The 17679-nt window shown below is 35.9% G+C and overlaps 1 protein-coding gene across 3 annotated transcripts in view; it reads right to left on the bottom strand.

Moving 5' to 3' along the window:
* Positions 1–3640: 3640 nt before the first annotated feature.
* Positions 3641–17679, bottom strand: part of LOC124156441 (protein EFR3 homolog cmp44E) — a 56519-nt gene continuing 42480 nt past the window's right edge. For all 3 annotated transcript variants that reach the window (XM_046530997.1, XM_046530998.1, XM_046530996.1), the window contains 6 exons: positions 17268–17440; positions 16342–16573; positions 14825–14953; positions 11619–11993; positions 6795–6956; positions 3641–6081 (listed from right to left, as the gene is read on the bottom strand). In XM_046530997.1, coding sequence (XP_046386953.1) covers positions 5839–6081; positions 6795–6956; positions 11619–11993; positions 14825–14953; positions 16342–16573; positions 17268–17440 — 1314 coding nt within the window. In that variant the 3' untranslated portion in view covers positions 3641–5838. The remainder of the gene's footprint in view (positions 6082–6794; positions 6957–11618; positions 11994–14824; positions 14954–16341; positions 16574–17267; positions 17441–17679) is intronic.

Here is a 17679-nt window from a genome sequence, read left to right as displayed (position 1 = left end):
GGTGATTTAGTGGTGAAACCTGACCAATTGAGTGTTGTCGACCCCAATGTAGATATTGATGACGTTATGAAAGATAGTGCAAAGTGTATACGGCAGCCAACATCCGGCTCATAAATTAGGTCTAATGTTCTTCCTGATTTGGTAGTGTTGCACCTAAACATTCAATGTTTACGTAACAAATTTCTGGAACTAGAAGGGTTTTTAAATAGTCATAACCCAGACATTGCTTGTCTTTGTGAACATTCGAAGTAAGAATGGTGGTGTATTAATTTTGGCTCGAGATGAAGTTGCTTACATACTGGCTGATCACAGCTCTCATGTGTCTCTTGACCATGTCAACACAGAGTGTGAATTTGAGTCAGCAGTTGCTAAGGTTATTATTGGTGATGTGTCTCTCTTTCTTGTTACTGTTTATCGTTCTCCCATAGGTAATTTTCAGCTGTTCCTAAACAAATTGGGTAGTATGTAGACATACTTGTTGGCTCTTGTGAATCTTCACAGATTATTCTTACAGGTGACTTCAATTGTGATATGCTATCTAATTCCCGCAATGGAGAGGACTTTGTTAACCTTTTGAGATCTTTTAATCTTTCTAATAATGTATCCTCACCAACACGGTGTACTAATCACACCAATACCCTTTTAGATGATATTATTTCTAATGTGGATCCAAACTTAATTACCACTTCAGTTATCTCCTCTGATATATCTGATCACTATCCAGTCCGGTCAAAATTTCCTATAATTAAAAATACCTCTGTTAAAGTTTGCACCAGGCGTTATTTTACTGAATCCAATAAAGCTAATTTTCTCAGTTCTCTCAGTGTTGAGTTGTGGACGGATGTTCTTTGTGCATCTGATTTTAATGAAAAATTCAATATTTTTCATGATAAATTTGTGTATTATTTTGATATTTCTTTTCCTGCAATGTCTAAGAAACTGTCTCCTAAGAAGATTGGCAATACTTGGATTACTAATGAAATTCGTGAACTTTCAATTAGACTTACAGACTTAGCTGTATCTTGCAAGTACAACCAAAACCCTGAACTGAAGCTTAGATACAATGCTTTGAAGGCTTATTATCGTCAGACTATCAATTCAGCTAAACGCACCTACAATGACTATAGTTCTTAATAGCAACAATAAGTCACGTGAAATTTGGAGGATTATTAATAGCTACAAAAGTAATACCTATTTCAACTCATCTTTTACATCTGTGGAAGGGTCTGGTAAAGTAATTACAGACATGGCCACGTTAGCATCTAAATTCAGTGATCACTTTGCCAATGATCTAAGCAGTAAAAATACTTCCACCAGTACTACTTACCCCTTTGCTTCTTCGCGTGATTCCCTTTTTCTCTCCCCATGTACAGAAAAAGAACTTATGTCCATTGTAAATCAACTAGGCTCTAAGATGAGTTCAGGAATTGATGATATTCCTAATTTCTTGGTTACGTACTGTTTCAATGTAATTAAAGATATACTTCTATTCCTAATTAATGAGTCATTTAGACTAGGTTCATTTCCTGAACGTTTAAAAACATCAAATGTAATTCCTCTCTATAAGTCAAAAGGTAATACCTTTGATCTAAATTCTTATCGACCAATTTCACTCCAATCTGTATTTTCTAAAATATTTGAGAAGGTATATTTTGATAGACTCATATCATTAATAGCAATAGGCTTTTGTCTTCTGATCAGCATGGTTTCCGCCGAGGAAAATCCACAATCTCTGCTGTCTGTGATGTTATTAATCATATTCTGTTCGCATTGGACAGTAAGTTATAAATTGTTGCTATGTTCTTTGACCTCAGCAAGGCTTTTGACAGTGTGAATCACCCACTACTCTTAAGAAAACTTTATGGTCTTGGCACTCGTGGTATTACTAATAATTGGATTGAATCCTATCTGAGCAATAGATCCCAGCAAGTAGTTATCAAAGTAAATGGTGGTTGTTACACCTCACATAAAAAACAGGTTACTCAGGGTGTCCCACAGGGTTCCATTTTGGGGCCTATTTTGTTTCTAACCTAGGTTAATGATTTATCCTACACTCTCTCAAATATTCTGGGAGCTTTTAAATGCTACAAGTAAACTTATGAGAGGTCCTATGCACTTGTCAGTCTAAACTCTGTGTACTGTGTCTCCTGGATGAAATGTATATTCTATTCTATTCCATCCTCAGCATACACAGACACATGACAACACAGAAGTATGAGGGACGGAAAAATGTTTGTAATATGTGATGCCCTCCTCACCCTTTTAGTCGCCTTTTACGACAAGCAGGGATACTGCGGAAGTATTCTCTATTCCCCTATCCGCAGGGAAAACCATCACTAATTTGCATTACCTCAAAGTGGTTACTCCTTTCACATTGGTAAATCCTGTCAGAGGAACTGCCCACAATCACAGAAATTTTAGCTGCCACCTAAATAGAAATTTAAGCCTCATATATACAATGCAGGGTAAATATTTCACACATGAATAGTAATTTTTACCTTATGCATCTTCCACTTTTTAAGAGATGATACTTGACTGATATGATGTGTTTGTAAATTCACCAGGGTTGATGCTAAAGACAAACCCACATTTTTATTTTAATATATGGGATATCAAACCATATCAAACCATATGTTAATTCTAATATTCTATTAAATATTTATTATGCTCTGGTAGAATCACTAATAAGATATGGTCTGACAGTCTGGGGTAATACTGCAAATGTTCATTTAATCCCTCTTATTAATTCCCAAAATAGAATAGTCAAAACAATCTACAAATGTAAACATAATTTAGAAAACTATACAGAGGTACCTGATATTAAAATGGTGTATAAGGACATAGGTGTTCTACCCTTAAATCAACTTTATTTACAACTAATTACAGCAAATTACTTTAGTAATAAATATAAAATTAAGAAAGTAAACAAATTTGAAATGATTCTGAGAGGTAAAGAGCTGTATGAAATTCCTAAATCCTACACCAACTATGGAATGAGAATGTTAAAAGTAAAAGTACCAACACTGATCAATAATGTAAACCACAAAATACAAAATATAACAACCTATTCCCAATTAAAACGAAATTGTAAGAAAATGTTACTTGAAAAATAATACAAAAAACTAATGTAAAATCATTATTTTCTACTTACAAATTTTGTAAATATGTAAGGACTTAAAAGGAGGACTTAAAATGTAATTATTCACTTGCTATATGAATATGTATACAAGATTGTATTATTGTTCGGATTATTTCTCCACTTGTGTATTTATGATTTAATTGTAAAAAACAAAAGTTAGGATCATGTAATGATTTTCATGCAAGACTTGTATCATATTTTCTTTTTGCTGTATATTGCAAATAAATAAAGTTGTTATTAAAAAAAAAAAATTTTCGGAGGATAATGACAATAACAATTCACTCGATAAAACATTGCTAAGCTTTCCCCGGATAATAATGCACATTTGTAAATTTAACTATATCTTACCCAAGGCATGGTACCTGGGTAGGTAGAGCATTGGATACATTAAAATCCAGAATAAAACTTTGAGGCAAAAATTTACAAAACGAGTATCTTATTTGATTGAATGCCTCATTTGAGATACATTAAAATACTATGAGGAAAAAAATGGCAAAGTGATAAGCTTCGATTAGGAGTTCATGTATTCCATTTGCTACAGACCTGATTACAAAATTGACAAATAAAAATTAGTGCTCAGCACTTACAAACCTATATTTAAAACAAGAATTTTTCAGTGACTTCTTATTTCATGGCTAAAATCATTTTGGAGGAAGATAAATAATAGTTCACGTTAACTATACATTTATTGCACAGTTGCATTCAACCCTTTCACAATACATGGTATTCTTTATTGTCACTGTTATAAATTCAAAATGAGCAGTATAGCAATGATAAACTTCAAACTTGACTGGTGACAACGCCATAATGATACTCATGAGATCACATATCTTGATAAAAGTTGTACATCACATAGCAATTTCCATATGTTTTGAGGGCGCACATACGTATCAGTTAATAAAAATAGGCTTTCTAAATGATCTTATTAAAATAAAATATTAAGTTCAATAGCCTTGGATAGATTACTGATTTCTATAACCATGCCATATGTTCCATCTCTTGAAATAAGTGTTGGGGATGAATTTCCTTACTACGCTAATGCCAAATGCCATAGTCAAGGGACATTCAAGGGGATCAATGACCACTCAAAATTTGAAGGAGATAATCTCATTTGTTAAAAAAAAGAAACCGAAAGTATCTCCTTAAATAAAGGAACCCTACCAAATATTTTTTATGGATCCAGCCTAGCCTAGATCATTCAATTCATGCAGCCATGTAAATACATAACTTCTATTATTGCTTGCAGGAAAAATTAAATATTCTTAACTGATAAACAAATATAAACCTAAGCAGTTCAAATGTTCCACTGCATTACAAACCTGTTGCACTTCACTATGACACAAGAGCAAAAATTGGTACCTTGCACCACCCACACAGACATTTCCATTTCTGCGAGAAGAGTAAACAGCTAGATGAATGAATAAATTATCATGAAAGAGGATTTTTTCAATTTATATTTTAGGTCATGAATTGATAGTGAAAACTGCACTTTTTTAAACTGATATAAGTAACATGGAAGCTGAATGAAAGAAAACCTGAGTTCAGCATAATGCCAACAAACTTATAATTCATCTCTGTAAAATTACAGCATCCCTAAACCCCACACTGTCCTAAATATCACATATGGAATCCAATGCACCAAAATTACTCAGTGGATTCTTCCACTGGCTTTCGAAAACTATGCAGATACATTATAAGTATCTTTGTTATTTGCTTAGTAATATACACTAAAAATCAATAGGGTAGAAAGTTATTTCATTCCCACCATAGACATGCACAAGACCAAGAAAATGGTGTCTGCAGAATAGTCAGATCTAATGACGTAATGCATATGTGGCTTCAGGTAATAATGTTTATGTTACAGAGACCAAGATTATGGAGAATATAATTCTCTATCACAAGAAAAACATTTCCAAAGTCCAAAGCTCCAGACAAGCTGACAATAGCTGAAATATTTCACCATGATTATACATGTCAATCATCATCGCATCAACAAATCCCAATGAAATAAATACTGAAGAATTCTTTGGCGTGAAAACATTGGATCATCATGTACCTTCAATAATCAGACAATAACGGTAATCACATAGAAGATTAGTCTTGACGATAATCAATTCTTATTTTGAAATTGACCTTCATAAGCTGTAACAAACTTGTGATGCAACAAATGCACATTCCATGCCAACTTACTTTTTAATTACAATAAAAATTCCATAACCAACAGCATACTGTCCAACATTTCAATTTTAACTTGTAAATGATTTAAAAATATAATTTTACAGACACACTGTACTTTATTCACAACAACCATAATAAAGAATATATATACAATTTCTACAACCAATATGATCAAAATTTGATCAAATTGTTCATAAATAATTCATTCTGAATTAATTTACAACCTTTTGTAAACCCATTGTTGGTTGGTTTAATAGAAACATTTCAAATAACCATGATAAATACATTATTCAAGCTCCCAATATACACCTAATTGTTCTCTTCCATTACTCCTAAATATTATTACCAAAAACAGGAAAAAAATCATCCCATGCCTTGAAAAACGAAAGTTAACATAAAAAACATTGACCAGGACAGTTCAGATTTTACCACTCTGTAGCAGCATAAATATACTTGAAAAACTCAAATGATTCTGTAAACTGAATTCCAGGGATGTATCGTTATAGTGGTCGCTAATAACTTCAGTAAACAAAAAGTTCTGGAAAGAGGATCTCATACGCTGGTGGCGGGCTGTTTGAATTGTTATGCAATGCCATTTGCCCACCTGAGCTCCTCCTTTGGTGCAGTCGACCCAGGAATGGAGATGATGAGGCTGTTATCAGTTGTGGTGCAGGAGAGCGACCCATGTAGTTGTCCGGGTGGCCAACTGCCGAGGACAGGCGACCAAATATCTCGTTCAGTTTGTTATGAAGGGCATCATTTTGCTGAAAGACACAATTTTGAAGGCTCTGTAACACAGATATTTTTTTCTCGCATAATCATCGATTTTGAGAGGAATTCCCCATTGCTGGTAGCAGGAAAACCTACTGCAGGTAAAACACATTGAACAGCCACCATCTGCAAATGCAATCAATCTAGGATGACTGGTAAGAAATAGGAGTGGAGGGTGTTTGGGAGCGACTGATATGAAATTTGAACTCTAATGAAGAAGGACTTGTACAGTTTCAACTCACTTCAAACAAATTACATATCGTAACATTCTGTACCTAGTTTTATGTTTCAAACATTGCTATTTTAATTAGAACTTGATACCCAAGAACGGACAAGGGTTTCTTGAGAAAGCAACCAGTATCGGCCGGGAAACGTTGGGGCCACCCAAAAATTGACGTGGCGACATAGCCCAAAAGTTTTCATTCAACAGCACGTTCATTTATTGTGGTCCCTTCAAAAACGTACAAAAGAAGTTCTACTGTATTATCAAACATCAACAAACATCCAACTGTACTATAAATTTGATGAATCTCAAATTAAACACTTGACTGGGGGATCAAGAGATATCTCATCAGTCTCAATATAGTGTCCATATGACAATAAAAATTTTAAACCTAAGAGCTTCATGTTATACAAAATCCATTTCCCAGTAAGGTAGTTAAAAAAGGAATGACAACAAAATGGATGAGAGAATGAAATTACTCACTTTGGTCTGTGTTCTAGATACCAGCTCATCAAAGTCAGCATTTCGGAAAGTGTGGCAAAGCTGCCGACACCGCTCCTCTTCCTCTCCCTCTCTTTCCTTTTCCCAAGAGTCAGAGAGAACCTTCTTGATGGCCTCAAAGGTCATCTCTTCTCCAGGATGCTTCTGTAGGGAGGACAAAAAAATGCAACAATTATGCTCACACACTGCACTATGGAATTGGAAAAAAATCAGCACTGCCACCCAATGAAAAAATAGGAAAACATTTTTCTTCCACAAAATCAATGAAGAGAGTAGAACTGACTGAAGTCGATCTGACACACATCTTGTATTTTTAGTTTAATAAACAGATAATACAAACCATAATACAGTAAAACCCCGTATTAGCGTTATCGGAATTTACGTTTTCCCGTAAATTGCAAGTTTTTTTCTGGGTCCCATCAAAGTTCCTATCTCTCCAACGCAAATAGAACCCTGTATTTACGTCGTGTTTTTTTCGTTTTCCCGCCAAGTGCATCACGACGTGCTGACTAAAAAAAATAATTTGCCTACTAAAACAATTAATTGTGCATATCAGCCCTTAAAAACTGTCTTTTGGCTTTCGCACATTTGTATTTAAAAATACAAGAGAGAGAGAGAGACGTAATGAGAACTATTTTCGGGAAGACTTTGAATGTGGCAGGACACAAAACGTCACTAGCGTACAAAAGTTGAACTACGTCATCTCGTTTGATTTCTGAGGCAAAAAGATTCTCGGTATGAAAGTAGGTGTTTTGAACAATCCAGCTATATAATAATTATAATGTAAGAACGCCTGATGGAATTTTGACAATAATCATGTAGTCTATAATTTGATATGATGCAATTTTGAAAGGAAACCAGAGATGATGAAACGTGATAACTGCCGGAACTATAGAACTTGACCGACAACTGGGATCATTTGCGCTGACTTCATTCAACAGTTGGGTATCAAGTATGGGTTAATTAAACACTTAAAAAAAACTTATTTAAACTTGACTTATCCCATTCAAATTGCAGTGCATCGCAAACTATTGTAACTTTAAAAAATTATGAAGTCGCACGGCAGTTTGTACTGGTTAATCGGCGAGGAGTAGTTCAGATCGCATGTTGCCAAGTTACCCTCAATTAGTACCGGAAATAGAATTTATCCTGCTTGAAAATGGAAATTCGAGAAGAAAAACGGACATTTTTAATTGAGGACAAAATGAAAATTTTATAGCTACCTCGTTGATCTGCAAACCGGAACCCGCATCAATGCAATCTAGCGAAGCAACTTGACTGTTGAGACTGGCAATCTGACTGGACTGCCAGTCTCAACATTCAATACTGTGCTGAAAAATCACGATGCCATTGTAAAACATGCAAACCAGAGCGGAGATTTATCAAAAAAAGAGAAAATATGTGAAGAATTCCAGGTAAGAAGAATTACAACGATTTCTGAAAGAGTGGTTTTTAGGTGCAAGATCATCAAATATCCCTGTGAATGGTGTCATCTAAAGGCCTGTTTACATAGAACATTAACCTATACAAGTTAATGTCTAAATTTATGAACACGAAAATGCACCGTGTATTCACCCAAATTCTGCGAATACATGATCAGAAAATAGAACCTGTTCAAATTTGGTTCATGCATTCATAGTCGGATTTAGGGGAAGGGGACGTGCCCCCCCCAGATGCTTAAAAAAATGCACAAAATAGGAGGATCTAGGGGGGGGGGCATGGGGGCACGTGCCCCCCCAGACCCTTAAAAATATGAAAGAATTTTAATACGGTCCTGTTATCATTGCGTTCGTTTTGTTTTACGTGGTATCCTTGTGCCTCCCCCCCCCCAAAGAACAAAATCCTGGATACGGCCTTGCTTGTGCCCCATCAGAAAGAAATCCCGAATCCCCCCGTGACAGTCATCATTATGTTCGCTTTGTTTTGTGTTTTACTGAGGCTCTATCATTTAAATCAATATTAATAACTTAGGTATAAAAATAAAGAGAATTTCGTACAGTCATTGTTGAATCTTATTTTTAATCTCAATTAAGACAAGATTGTTTGCCTGACAAGGCCCTCTATGCCCTTCCTAGAAAAAGTCCTGGATCTGCCCCTGCATGCATTCGTACATGTCCCGATCCGGTCCACAAAAATCATTCATGCAAGCAGACATTAACTCGTATGTGTTAATGTATCGTATAAACAGGCCCAAAGGCCCTTGAGAAAAAGTATTTCCCCACAAGATTGGGTATAGAAGATTCTACGGCATCTTTAATGGTTGGTTGGATAGATGAAAAAATAGGTAAAGTCTTGTATACAACACGGTGAGTGGTGAAAGCAAAGATGTTAACATAGAGACAGCAACTCAGTGGAAAGAATCTGAATATAATAGACTTCCGGAAGTTATGGCCCAAAAGATGTTTTCAATGCAGACGAAACAGGATTACTTTTAAATTTTTACTGCCAGAAAAAGCACTGTGCTTCAGAGGGGAAGTATGTCATGGAATAATGCTTTGAACAATTACAAAATTAACATTTCCAAAGCCAGTATGTGAGCAAAAGTGAAAATTCTCTATTTCCCACTACAGTGGAACTTGGTTAGTACGTTCCTCCTTAGTACATTTTCCCCCTTAGTACGACAATTTCTCTCGGTCCCGATACCATCAGAACAAAATACAGGCAAAAGTATTTGGATAGTACGTTTGAAAAAATTGCGCTTTCCTGGTTAGTACGCTCAATTACTAGCCGTGACGCAACCCGCAATTCGTTCTCCACTATCTTCTTAAGGGTCATAAAGCTCCGAATTCATGATTTAATTAATTATTACTAGCCATTAACATTCTTGCATTCATTCTACATATCTTTCTTCAACCGTGATTTATCCAAATGCATTTCTCAATTCTTATGACGTGATGAATTTATCTTGAATGTCTGACTATGCAAAACTGCAGCCAATGAGAAGCCCCAATTTTCCCCACCTCGAGCTCCTCACCTTCTGTTGCCTCTGGAGTGCCCACTGCGCATAAATTTCATGAGGGGGCAATTGTTGCTACAGCACGAGTTATCATGATGAAGAAATGAGTCTTATCCAATTCCCACTTTATCCAAAGCAGTACTGCACGACGTCAATGCTACAGAGAACGTGCGTATTTGACTACTGCTGCGGGAGCAGACAATGCTCTGGATCTCCACGTGAAGTCTTAACTTAAAAATACTTGATCTCGGCACCAAAGCAGACGACATTAAACAAATTTTTAAAGTAAATTTCAACTGTATAATATAAAATCTTCTTGTAATTACGTCGGAATCTAATAATCTTGCATGTTATTATTCGATATATCGATTGATATAACAATCGATATGGCTTAATTCCAGAAGCGAATGTGTACCTCTGTTGCCGTAATTCAAGGTTAATATAATTTAGTCCAATTTTTATGATGTTTAAAAACAACCCGTTGACATACTTAGGGTTCTTGTTATATTCTCCGAGTATACTGTGACAAAAAAGAAATGACTTAGCTTTACTTGTCCCCTTTCTATAAATACATATAGGATAAATCACAGGAGAAAGACGCCGTTTTCATGTCTTCGGGAAATCTATGAAACATTGTGATTTTTATTCACATGGTATTGTTTTTCAGTGTAGCGCCCATTTTCTTTATTTTAAAGGTGAAAAGACTTCAGGAAGGCGATCCTACGAGAACTACCGATAGTGATTGTAATTATGACGACTTTTCCACAGATTGCAATTACCCCGACTGCTATTTTTTACTTTCCTCGTTAGCACGTTTTCCTGGTTAGTACGTTCATTTTTTGTGGTCCCTTCAGAAACGTACTAAACAAGTTCCACTGTATTTACATTTTCCCGCAATTTACACTTTTTTTCTTGGGTCCCTAGAAAAGTGTAATTTAGGGGTTTTACTGTTAATGCTTGCGCAGCGGTGCATCACCCTTGAGAAATATCTGTCGTAATACCGAGCGTAGAAGTGGAAGAAACTTTTTGACCTCGCTATATCCAATTTATTTTAAATGTAAAACATAGGCTGTTTGGCAGTACAAAGACTATCACTTGCTAAAACATGATTCTAGTAAAATGCCATACTCGCTAAACTGGGCCTACTGTACTAATATGCTCATTTTATCAGTGAAAGTGGAACTATTACTTAATTCAAATCTAGCTACTTAAAAAAAAACAATCCCCAAACAACAATTGGGAACAATGGCAACAGTCGGGAACAAACCCCAAACAAAAATTGCAAGAACTGGCAGAGTGAACATAAAAGGATGCAAGCCTATTCAGGGGGAGGGGGAGGGGTCAAGCCCCCGCAATGAGCAAAAGCAAGTAAAATAAAATCAGCATTCATACATAAGGTTTTAGAATGTAATTTGTTGATATTCAATGTTTACTCACACCAACAGGGTCGCCCAAGGATCATAAAAATTACTTATCTCTTTGGGGTCGTCAGTTAATAGGATAAAGTGAGCCAGTTGCCATCATTTTCAGCTTCCACAGCTGTAAATGGTAGGATTTGAAAGTGCAAATAGCTGGATTTGAATGCATGAAAAGAATTCAAATCTTTTTGGGCCCAAAGGAAAATACATAGTTGTACATAAATAGGGATCAATATTAATGGCAGGAACATAAAATCGAGGTTTCACTGTACAATAATACCACCATACTACCTTCAATAAAAGTTTCTATTCTGGTCAATATTATTTTCTATGGTTTTTAATGCAGTCGGGTGTTTGTATGCAAGTTTTCCAGAAAATATGAGGCAAGTTTTGATGAGAAATGCCCACAATGACTACAGTTACATCACTCACCCTGAGAATGCCAGGGGATGAAGCGGTGCTGTCTGCATCTGCCGAGAGCGAGTTGAGGTCAGCACCCATGGAAGATGAGGATCGGATTCCAGTGGCGGCAGCTGCTGCCATTGCAGCACTTGAATCCACCCATGAATGGCGTGGAAGCCCAGAATATGAGGGTGCCTGATGGAGCCGGGCAGGGTCAAACCCAGCACCTAGAAGGTGCTCAGCCAGCTGTGTCTGATCCAGAAGGAGGTCGGGTGAAATAGTGAGGGGGCCACTTTTTGTGTCGGAGGAAGATGAAGACTCCACCTCATCTACCATGACCACACTGTAGGAATCCAAGAGAGGGGGAAGCAACTGAGGTGCCTTTTCTTCTCGAGATGTTGCCACCTATCAAATACAACCAGAATACATGGAAATGCCAAGGTACTGAAATACCCTAGGATGGGGCAAGTATGAATGCATTTTGATGCATAATCTTCCATTACTATTGAGTTATTTGATCAATACTATCATTTAACATGTTCAAAAATTTTAGAAATCATAATTACCATTGCAAAAATAGACAAATCCTTCCAGCATTAACTATCTGAAAATCACTTATTAGTAACATTTGAACTTGAAGTTTTTCGAAAGATCCACAGAGAAAAAAATCATTCGCCTTGACTGGGATTTGAACCCGGATTCCCCGATTTCCGGTCGAGTGCTTTAGCCAGTTAAGCTACCGAGGCGTCATTCTCCCCTGTGGACCCATTACTTACTACTCTTACAGGAGTCACCCGCAGGTGACGCCTCACCTGCGGGTGACTCCCGTAAAAGTAATCACAGCGGCTAGTCCCGGTATACTTTAAACCTTGAAGTTTTTATTTTTTTTTATTAATTTAATGCTTAATTTTAACACTTTGAAAGAAGTTGTTCATATGAATTATAATAAAAACTATGCAGTAATGGAGAAGAATATTTACTTTCAGCAACTTTGATTATTTGTAATGGACCACTTATCGCAATCAATAATCTAATATCTTCTTAAGTGCAGAAACAAAACAAAATAAAATAGACGATCCTGCATTTTCCAAAATAAGTTAAACCAGATAACTAATAATACTGATCAATTTCATTAATATATCCTAGATCCTTGCAAATCAAGCGACCTTGCCTAATTCCTAGAGGTTAGTCCAGCTGACGGACCACCGCTTACATGCTCCACACCAGAAGGGAAAGTAAAAAAACATCTGTTTTAAGGAAAATTTTTTTCCAAAAGCATTGCAAACAAAACATATTTCTAGGATAAACTCTAATTAATTTTCCACTGAAAAGCCTACCAAGAAAAAAATCAACAAATAGAAATCTTCACACTTGGAAATCTCTGTATGCTAAAATTTACTTCCGTCTCCACTTCCATCAAATGACAGGAGGACATTGCTCTCATTCCGATGCCAATTACTTTCTTCCGCCACAAAAATGTGAAATTCATTGACTAATGAGCCATTCATGCTATAACGACTCTCACTCTTCCCTGACTCAACAGCAACATTTCCCACCAAGACTTTTCCCCATGGGCATGTCAATGTGAGATGTTGGTAGAAAATTCAAGAATGCCACCCCCAAGTCTAGTGAAAACCCCAAAGGCCAAGTGTCCCCGTTTTCAGTGGTTCGGCAATAAAATAGAATATTGAAAAAATAAAAAATCCAACAATCTGGCTCAACCTGTAACTTCCTCAAACAACGAGCTACCAAAATAACATCCACATTTATTACTATAACCTACTTGATCTCTTTCTCCATACTACTGACCCTACCTTCCCAACCTGTCCATTCTCCATCTGTAATTTTCCTATTCTCCCACCAACTCATTTCCAATACATATATACATTTCCAAGGATAATGGCAGAATCACAAGAAAATTATCTTTTGGTAATGCTCTTTTAATTTTTCCTTTTTACCCTCAATTATCTGAACTGTCTCTCGTGAATATCATTCAAATTATAAGGTTGTGGTATAATTTTTGCTACACTACCCCAGTTCATAATATGTAGCAGATTAGACATGAGATTAAAATGATACCCATAAAAATTCAATTTGGCTATCATCAATAGAAAGAAATACCCCCATATACAGACTGTCCCACATGTCGTGTGCCATTTTTGACCTCTAATTTTAGTAACTTTGCCTCAAGCAGTATTCATGAACAGTGGCACCGACTCCATGGGGCCAGAGGGGGCCTGAGCCCCCCCAAAAATTCGTTACAGATGTGAGGAAAAAATGTGTCAGGCTTGTCGATTTTCCCCGGAGTGTCCAGATATCAAGATTCAAGTGATCAGGGTTCTAATGTTGATCATATAACTCTTCCAAAATACTTATTATTATTAAAGTATTCTACCGATTAAGGTAGGTTTGCATGGAGTACTATAGAAGTGATCTGGGAGCCTTCCTTTCCTTCCAGCGCTACCTTCTTCAATTCACTATAAGGCCTACTCCCCTTCAATCTATCCAAAAATCCTACTCTTTTCCTTCCCCTCCCTCGTTTCCCTAACATTCTACCCTCTAACACCTTTTTCAACAAAAACTTAAAATTCACTACTCATAAAAATTACCGGGGTAAGGTCCCCGATTCGGGCCCCCCCAAAATTTTTTGTAAGTCGGCACCCCTGTTCATGAAAATTGGCATATTTATGGGGAGAGGTAATAAGTTTTGTTGAGTGTAAATAAACACGAAGCCTGGCAAATAATCCAGAACAAAATTAGGGAATCATCATCAAAATTAGGGAATAATGCATAATGAATGACCCAAAAAAATGCCAACCCTGTACACATGATTGCAACATGTGAAACCATGTTTATCTAAAGGTGCTGATACTCTGAGTAGCATGAGGTATATAAAACAAGTTACATATTACATCATTTACAAAAAAGTTACAAATCCATATAACATTTTACATGCATCATTGTGTTATTAAGCAAAATATCATTTATACAACAAGTTCCCGAATATTCTGGAAACCAAAACCTTGTTGTATAGCACAAAACTTTGTTTTATAACACTATGTAACATGAAATATGTTACACAGATTTGTAACTTATTCGTAAAACATGTAATATGTAACTTGTTTAATATAATATGTTACACAGTGTAGACGCACCTTAAGAAGAAACCATATTTTTTAATAAATCAAGAGCAACTTAAAAAGAAAATTCTTAGAAGCACAAATTAAGATACTCACTTTGTGGGCATATTCCATGATGGGTGGAATAGGAACAGCATGTGCCACGAGAACAAAGAGGCTCATGACGATAGAATGCAAGTAGTACTTGTGCACAGTACTCAGTGATGCATTGGTCAGTGCAGTATCCTAGATACACCGAAAAGAAGTAAAGATGATTATTAGTGATGGAGAGGACGTGCTCCTTTGATTCCACAATTCTTGGCCAAAAACTAGCATAATTAATTAAATACATTAACGTTCCCACATACATTGTGAAGTGAAAACTGGTTTCCATTACTAGCAAAATTTTACCTGATTAACTAATGAACAGCTGAATTTTCATACTTACATTGTGTGGCATACAATGGCAAGAATGAAAATTTTATATTAACTTAAGAAGGGTTCATACCTACTACCAACAGGCAATTTCCCTGACTTTTCCCTTATTTACTTTACATACATACAGTAGTCTCTCGTTATTATGAAGTTCACGGGACCAAAAAACCAGAGGTTTGTAATAACGAAGTTCATCTGAATGTTTCTTTTAGGAATCATAGAAAAGAAAAAAAACACATTTGGTCAAAATTTTTGTATCTCCATCTCACGCACTTATAATCTTCTGAGTCAAGTGTATATTATGAGTGATTAAATTATACGCAAGTCCGCATTATACGAAGAAGATTCGTTCCGAGACCTAGCTAGTTAGTTGATAAACCTATATAAGGCATCGAGGAAAGTGATGTTAGAAATCAAGAAAAGCACCCTCGTTTAAAGCAGAAAAATTTTTTCCTTCAGCAAGACAATACACAGCTGCACACCTGTTCAGAGTCAATAGCCAAAATTACAGAATTAAAGTTTCAATTATTAGAAAATTCACCATATTCTACTGATTTGGCCTCCGGTGACTATTTATAATTTCGAAAGCTGAATAAATGGCTTTGCAGACAAAGGTTTAAGTCTATGGAAGAGGTCATCCTCCAAACAAATGCCTATTTTGAGGAGATCCCAAAATTCTACTTTTTGGATGGCTTAAAATGCTTGGAAAAATGATTTAAAATTTTAATATGGCGGAAAGAAGACTTGCAATGAAAAATTTTTAAAAATTGACCCCAAATGATTTGTTTTATACCTTGTACTTAAGACTTATTGAATGACCCTCATACTGTTATCTGCAGAGACCATCTTGGAATGACCAAATGATGAGTCTACGCTGAATGTGGTCCACAATGAGTGGGGTAACGAAGTACAGATATCTCGATAAAGGGAAACTTTCAATTTTATTTTCAAGTGACTTACATAACATACCTATCTTCGACTGTATAATTTATGCAAATTTTGTTGATGCCGAGAATATATCTCTTGTGATTCAGAAGACATAATAATATGCAGTCTAAAAAAAATCAAACACAACTATTTACTTCGAAAATGGTATTCCTAGTATTGATTACCATTCAATTTACACAATAGGAACCATTTATTCCATTCAGGTTGCAATGGGAGTTGCAATTTAATATTCAGTTAGCCATTCTCCTTACCTGTATACTTATGAGGAGTCGCAGGAAATCTGCAACAGTGTCTTCACAAGCCAGTTCAGTGCAAAGTAGAGCAACAGTGGTGTACACTGCTTCAACATTCTCCGCTGTATTACCAGGCTGTTCAAGACTTTCATGGAGACTAGAGTGCATTGCTGGGCCATGTTTACGTGCAAAGATTATGTCAGGTCTAGAGCACTTCTCAAGGGTCAAGTCAAGATCAGCCACATTGATGCTGCAAAGACAAAAACACAGATGGAGCAATTAGCTATAATCAATCATAGTATTATACATAATACCCATCTAAAGTGGCTCTCTTTCATGAGCAGCAAGAGATACAAGTCCTATAATAAATCTCACTAACACTTGACAGCTAAATGCTTTATCAATAATAATATTAGTGTTGATTGGTTAGTGGTCTTGACTTGGGAAATTAGATAAAAATGCCTGTTTCACCACAGGTCTCCTTAATGATTTGCCATTCTTTAAAATTGCCTTGACATTACATATTTATTAAAATTGAGAGAAACCTATTGAAATTTAACCCATCAAAAAGCAGTTTCGTTCAAGCTCTTTCTCTAGTACTTAATTCTGACAAGTCCAGCAAGTACAAATCAATAGGCACTTACAAAAACAAATTAAGCATATAAAATTTTACTTTAGAGCTGCTGAATTAGCAAAGCTCATAGTTTAGAACCATAATATCAAAGCTTAGCTGTAATTATTTTTACAAAGTGTAAAAAAAGGTAACTTTTTTTAGTCCCATGATTCCACTTTTTTACTCAAGTCAATTGGTCTCCATAACTATCGTCTTTATCACAGACTCTCAAATCTTTAATACAAGTATGCAATTCATTTTATAATACCTGTGACATGATATATGCACATACCTAATGCACTTCAGACAGGTGATAGGTAGCATTACTTACGTTGGCTTAAGAAGTTTATCTAAGTTGTGATGCCTATCAACTAGTGTATGCAAAATCTGTTGCACAAGGAGGCGTACAGTTGGGTCTGGAGCGAGTGACATGCGCAGCAATGGCTCCAGGAATGAAAGAGGGAATGTTGTGTTGAAGTGAACTGTGCAATACTTGGTGCCCACCTGAAAATTGAAAGATAATTATACAGTTATGAGTTACTGATTCAGGGCAATGCCTAACAAAGAAAAGCATGCACAGCACAAAAATTGTTAGCAGCTACATTTATTAATATTAATTATACCCCCTTAAATGAGCAAAATGCTCTTTTACAAATTATTAAAAAATCTATTTACATGTGACATACATAGTAAGATTAACCTATGGCAATGACAATCGTAATTGAATCAAAATGAGCAATTGA

The sequence above is a fragment of the Ischnura elegans genome, chromosome 3 (genome assembly GCF_921293095.1).
Source record: "Ischnura elegans chromosome 3, ioIscEleg1.1, whole genome shotgun sequence".
Lineage (NCBI taxonomy): Eukaryota > Metazoa > Arthropoda > Insecta > Odonata > Coenagrionidae > Ischnura > Ischnura elegans.
Note: the sequence above shows the minus strand (reverse complement) of the source record. Positions and strands in the feature narration are given on the sequence as shown.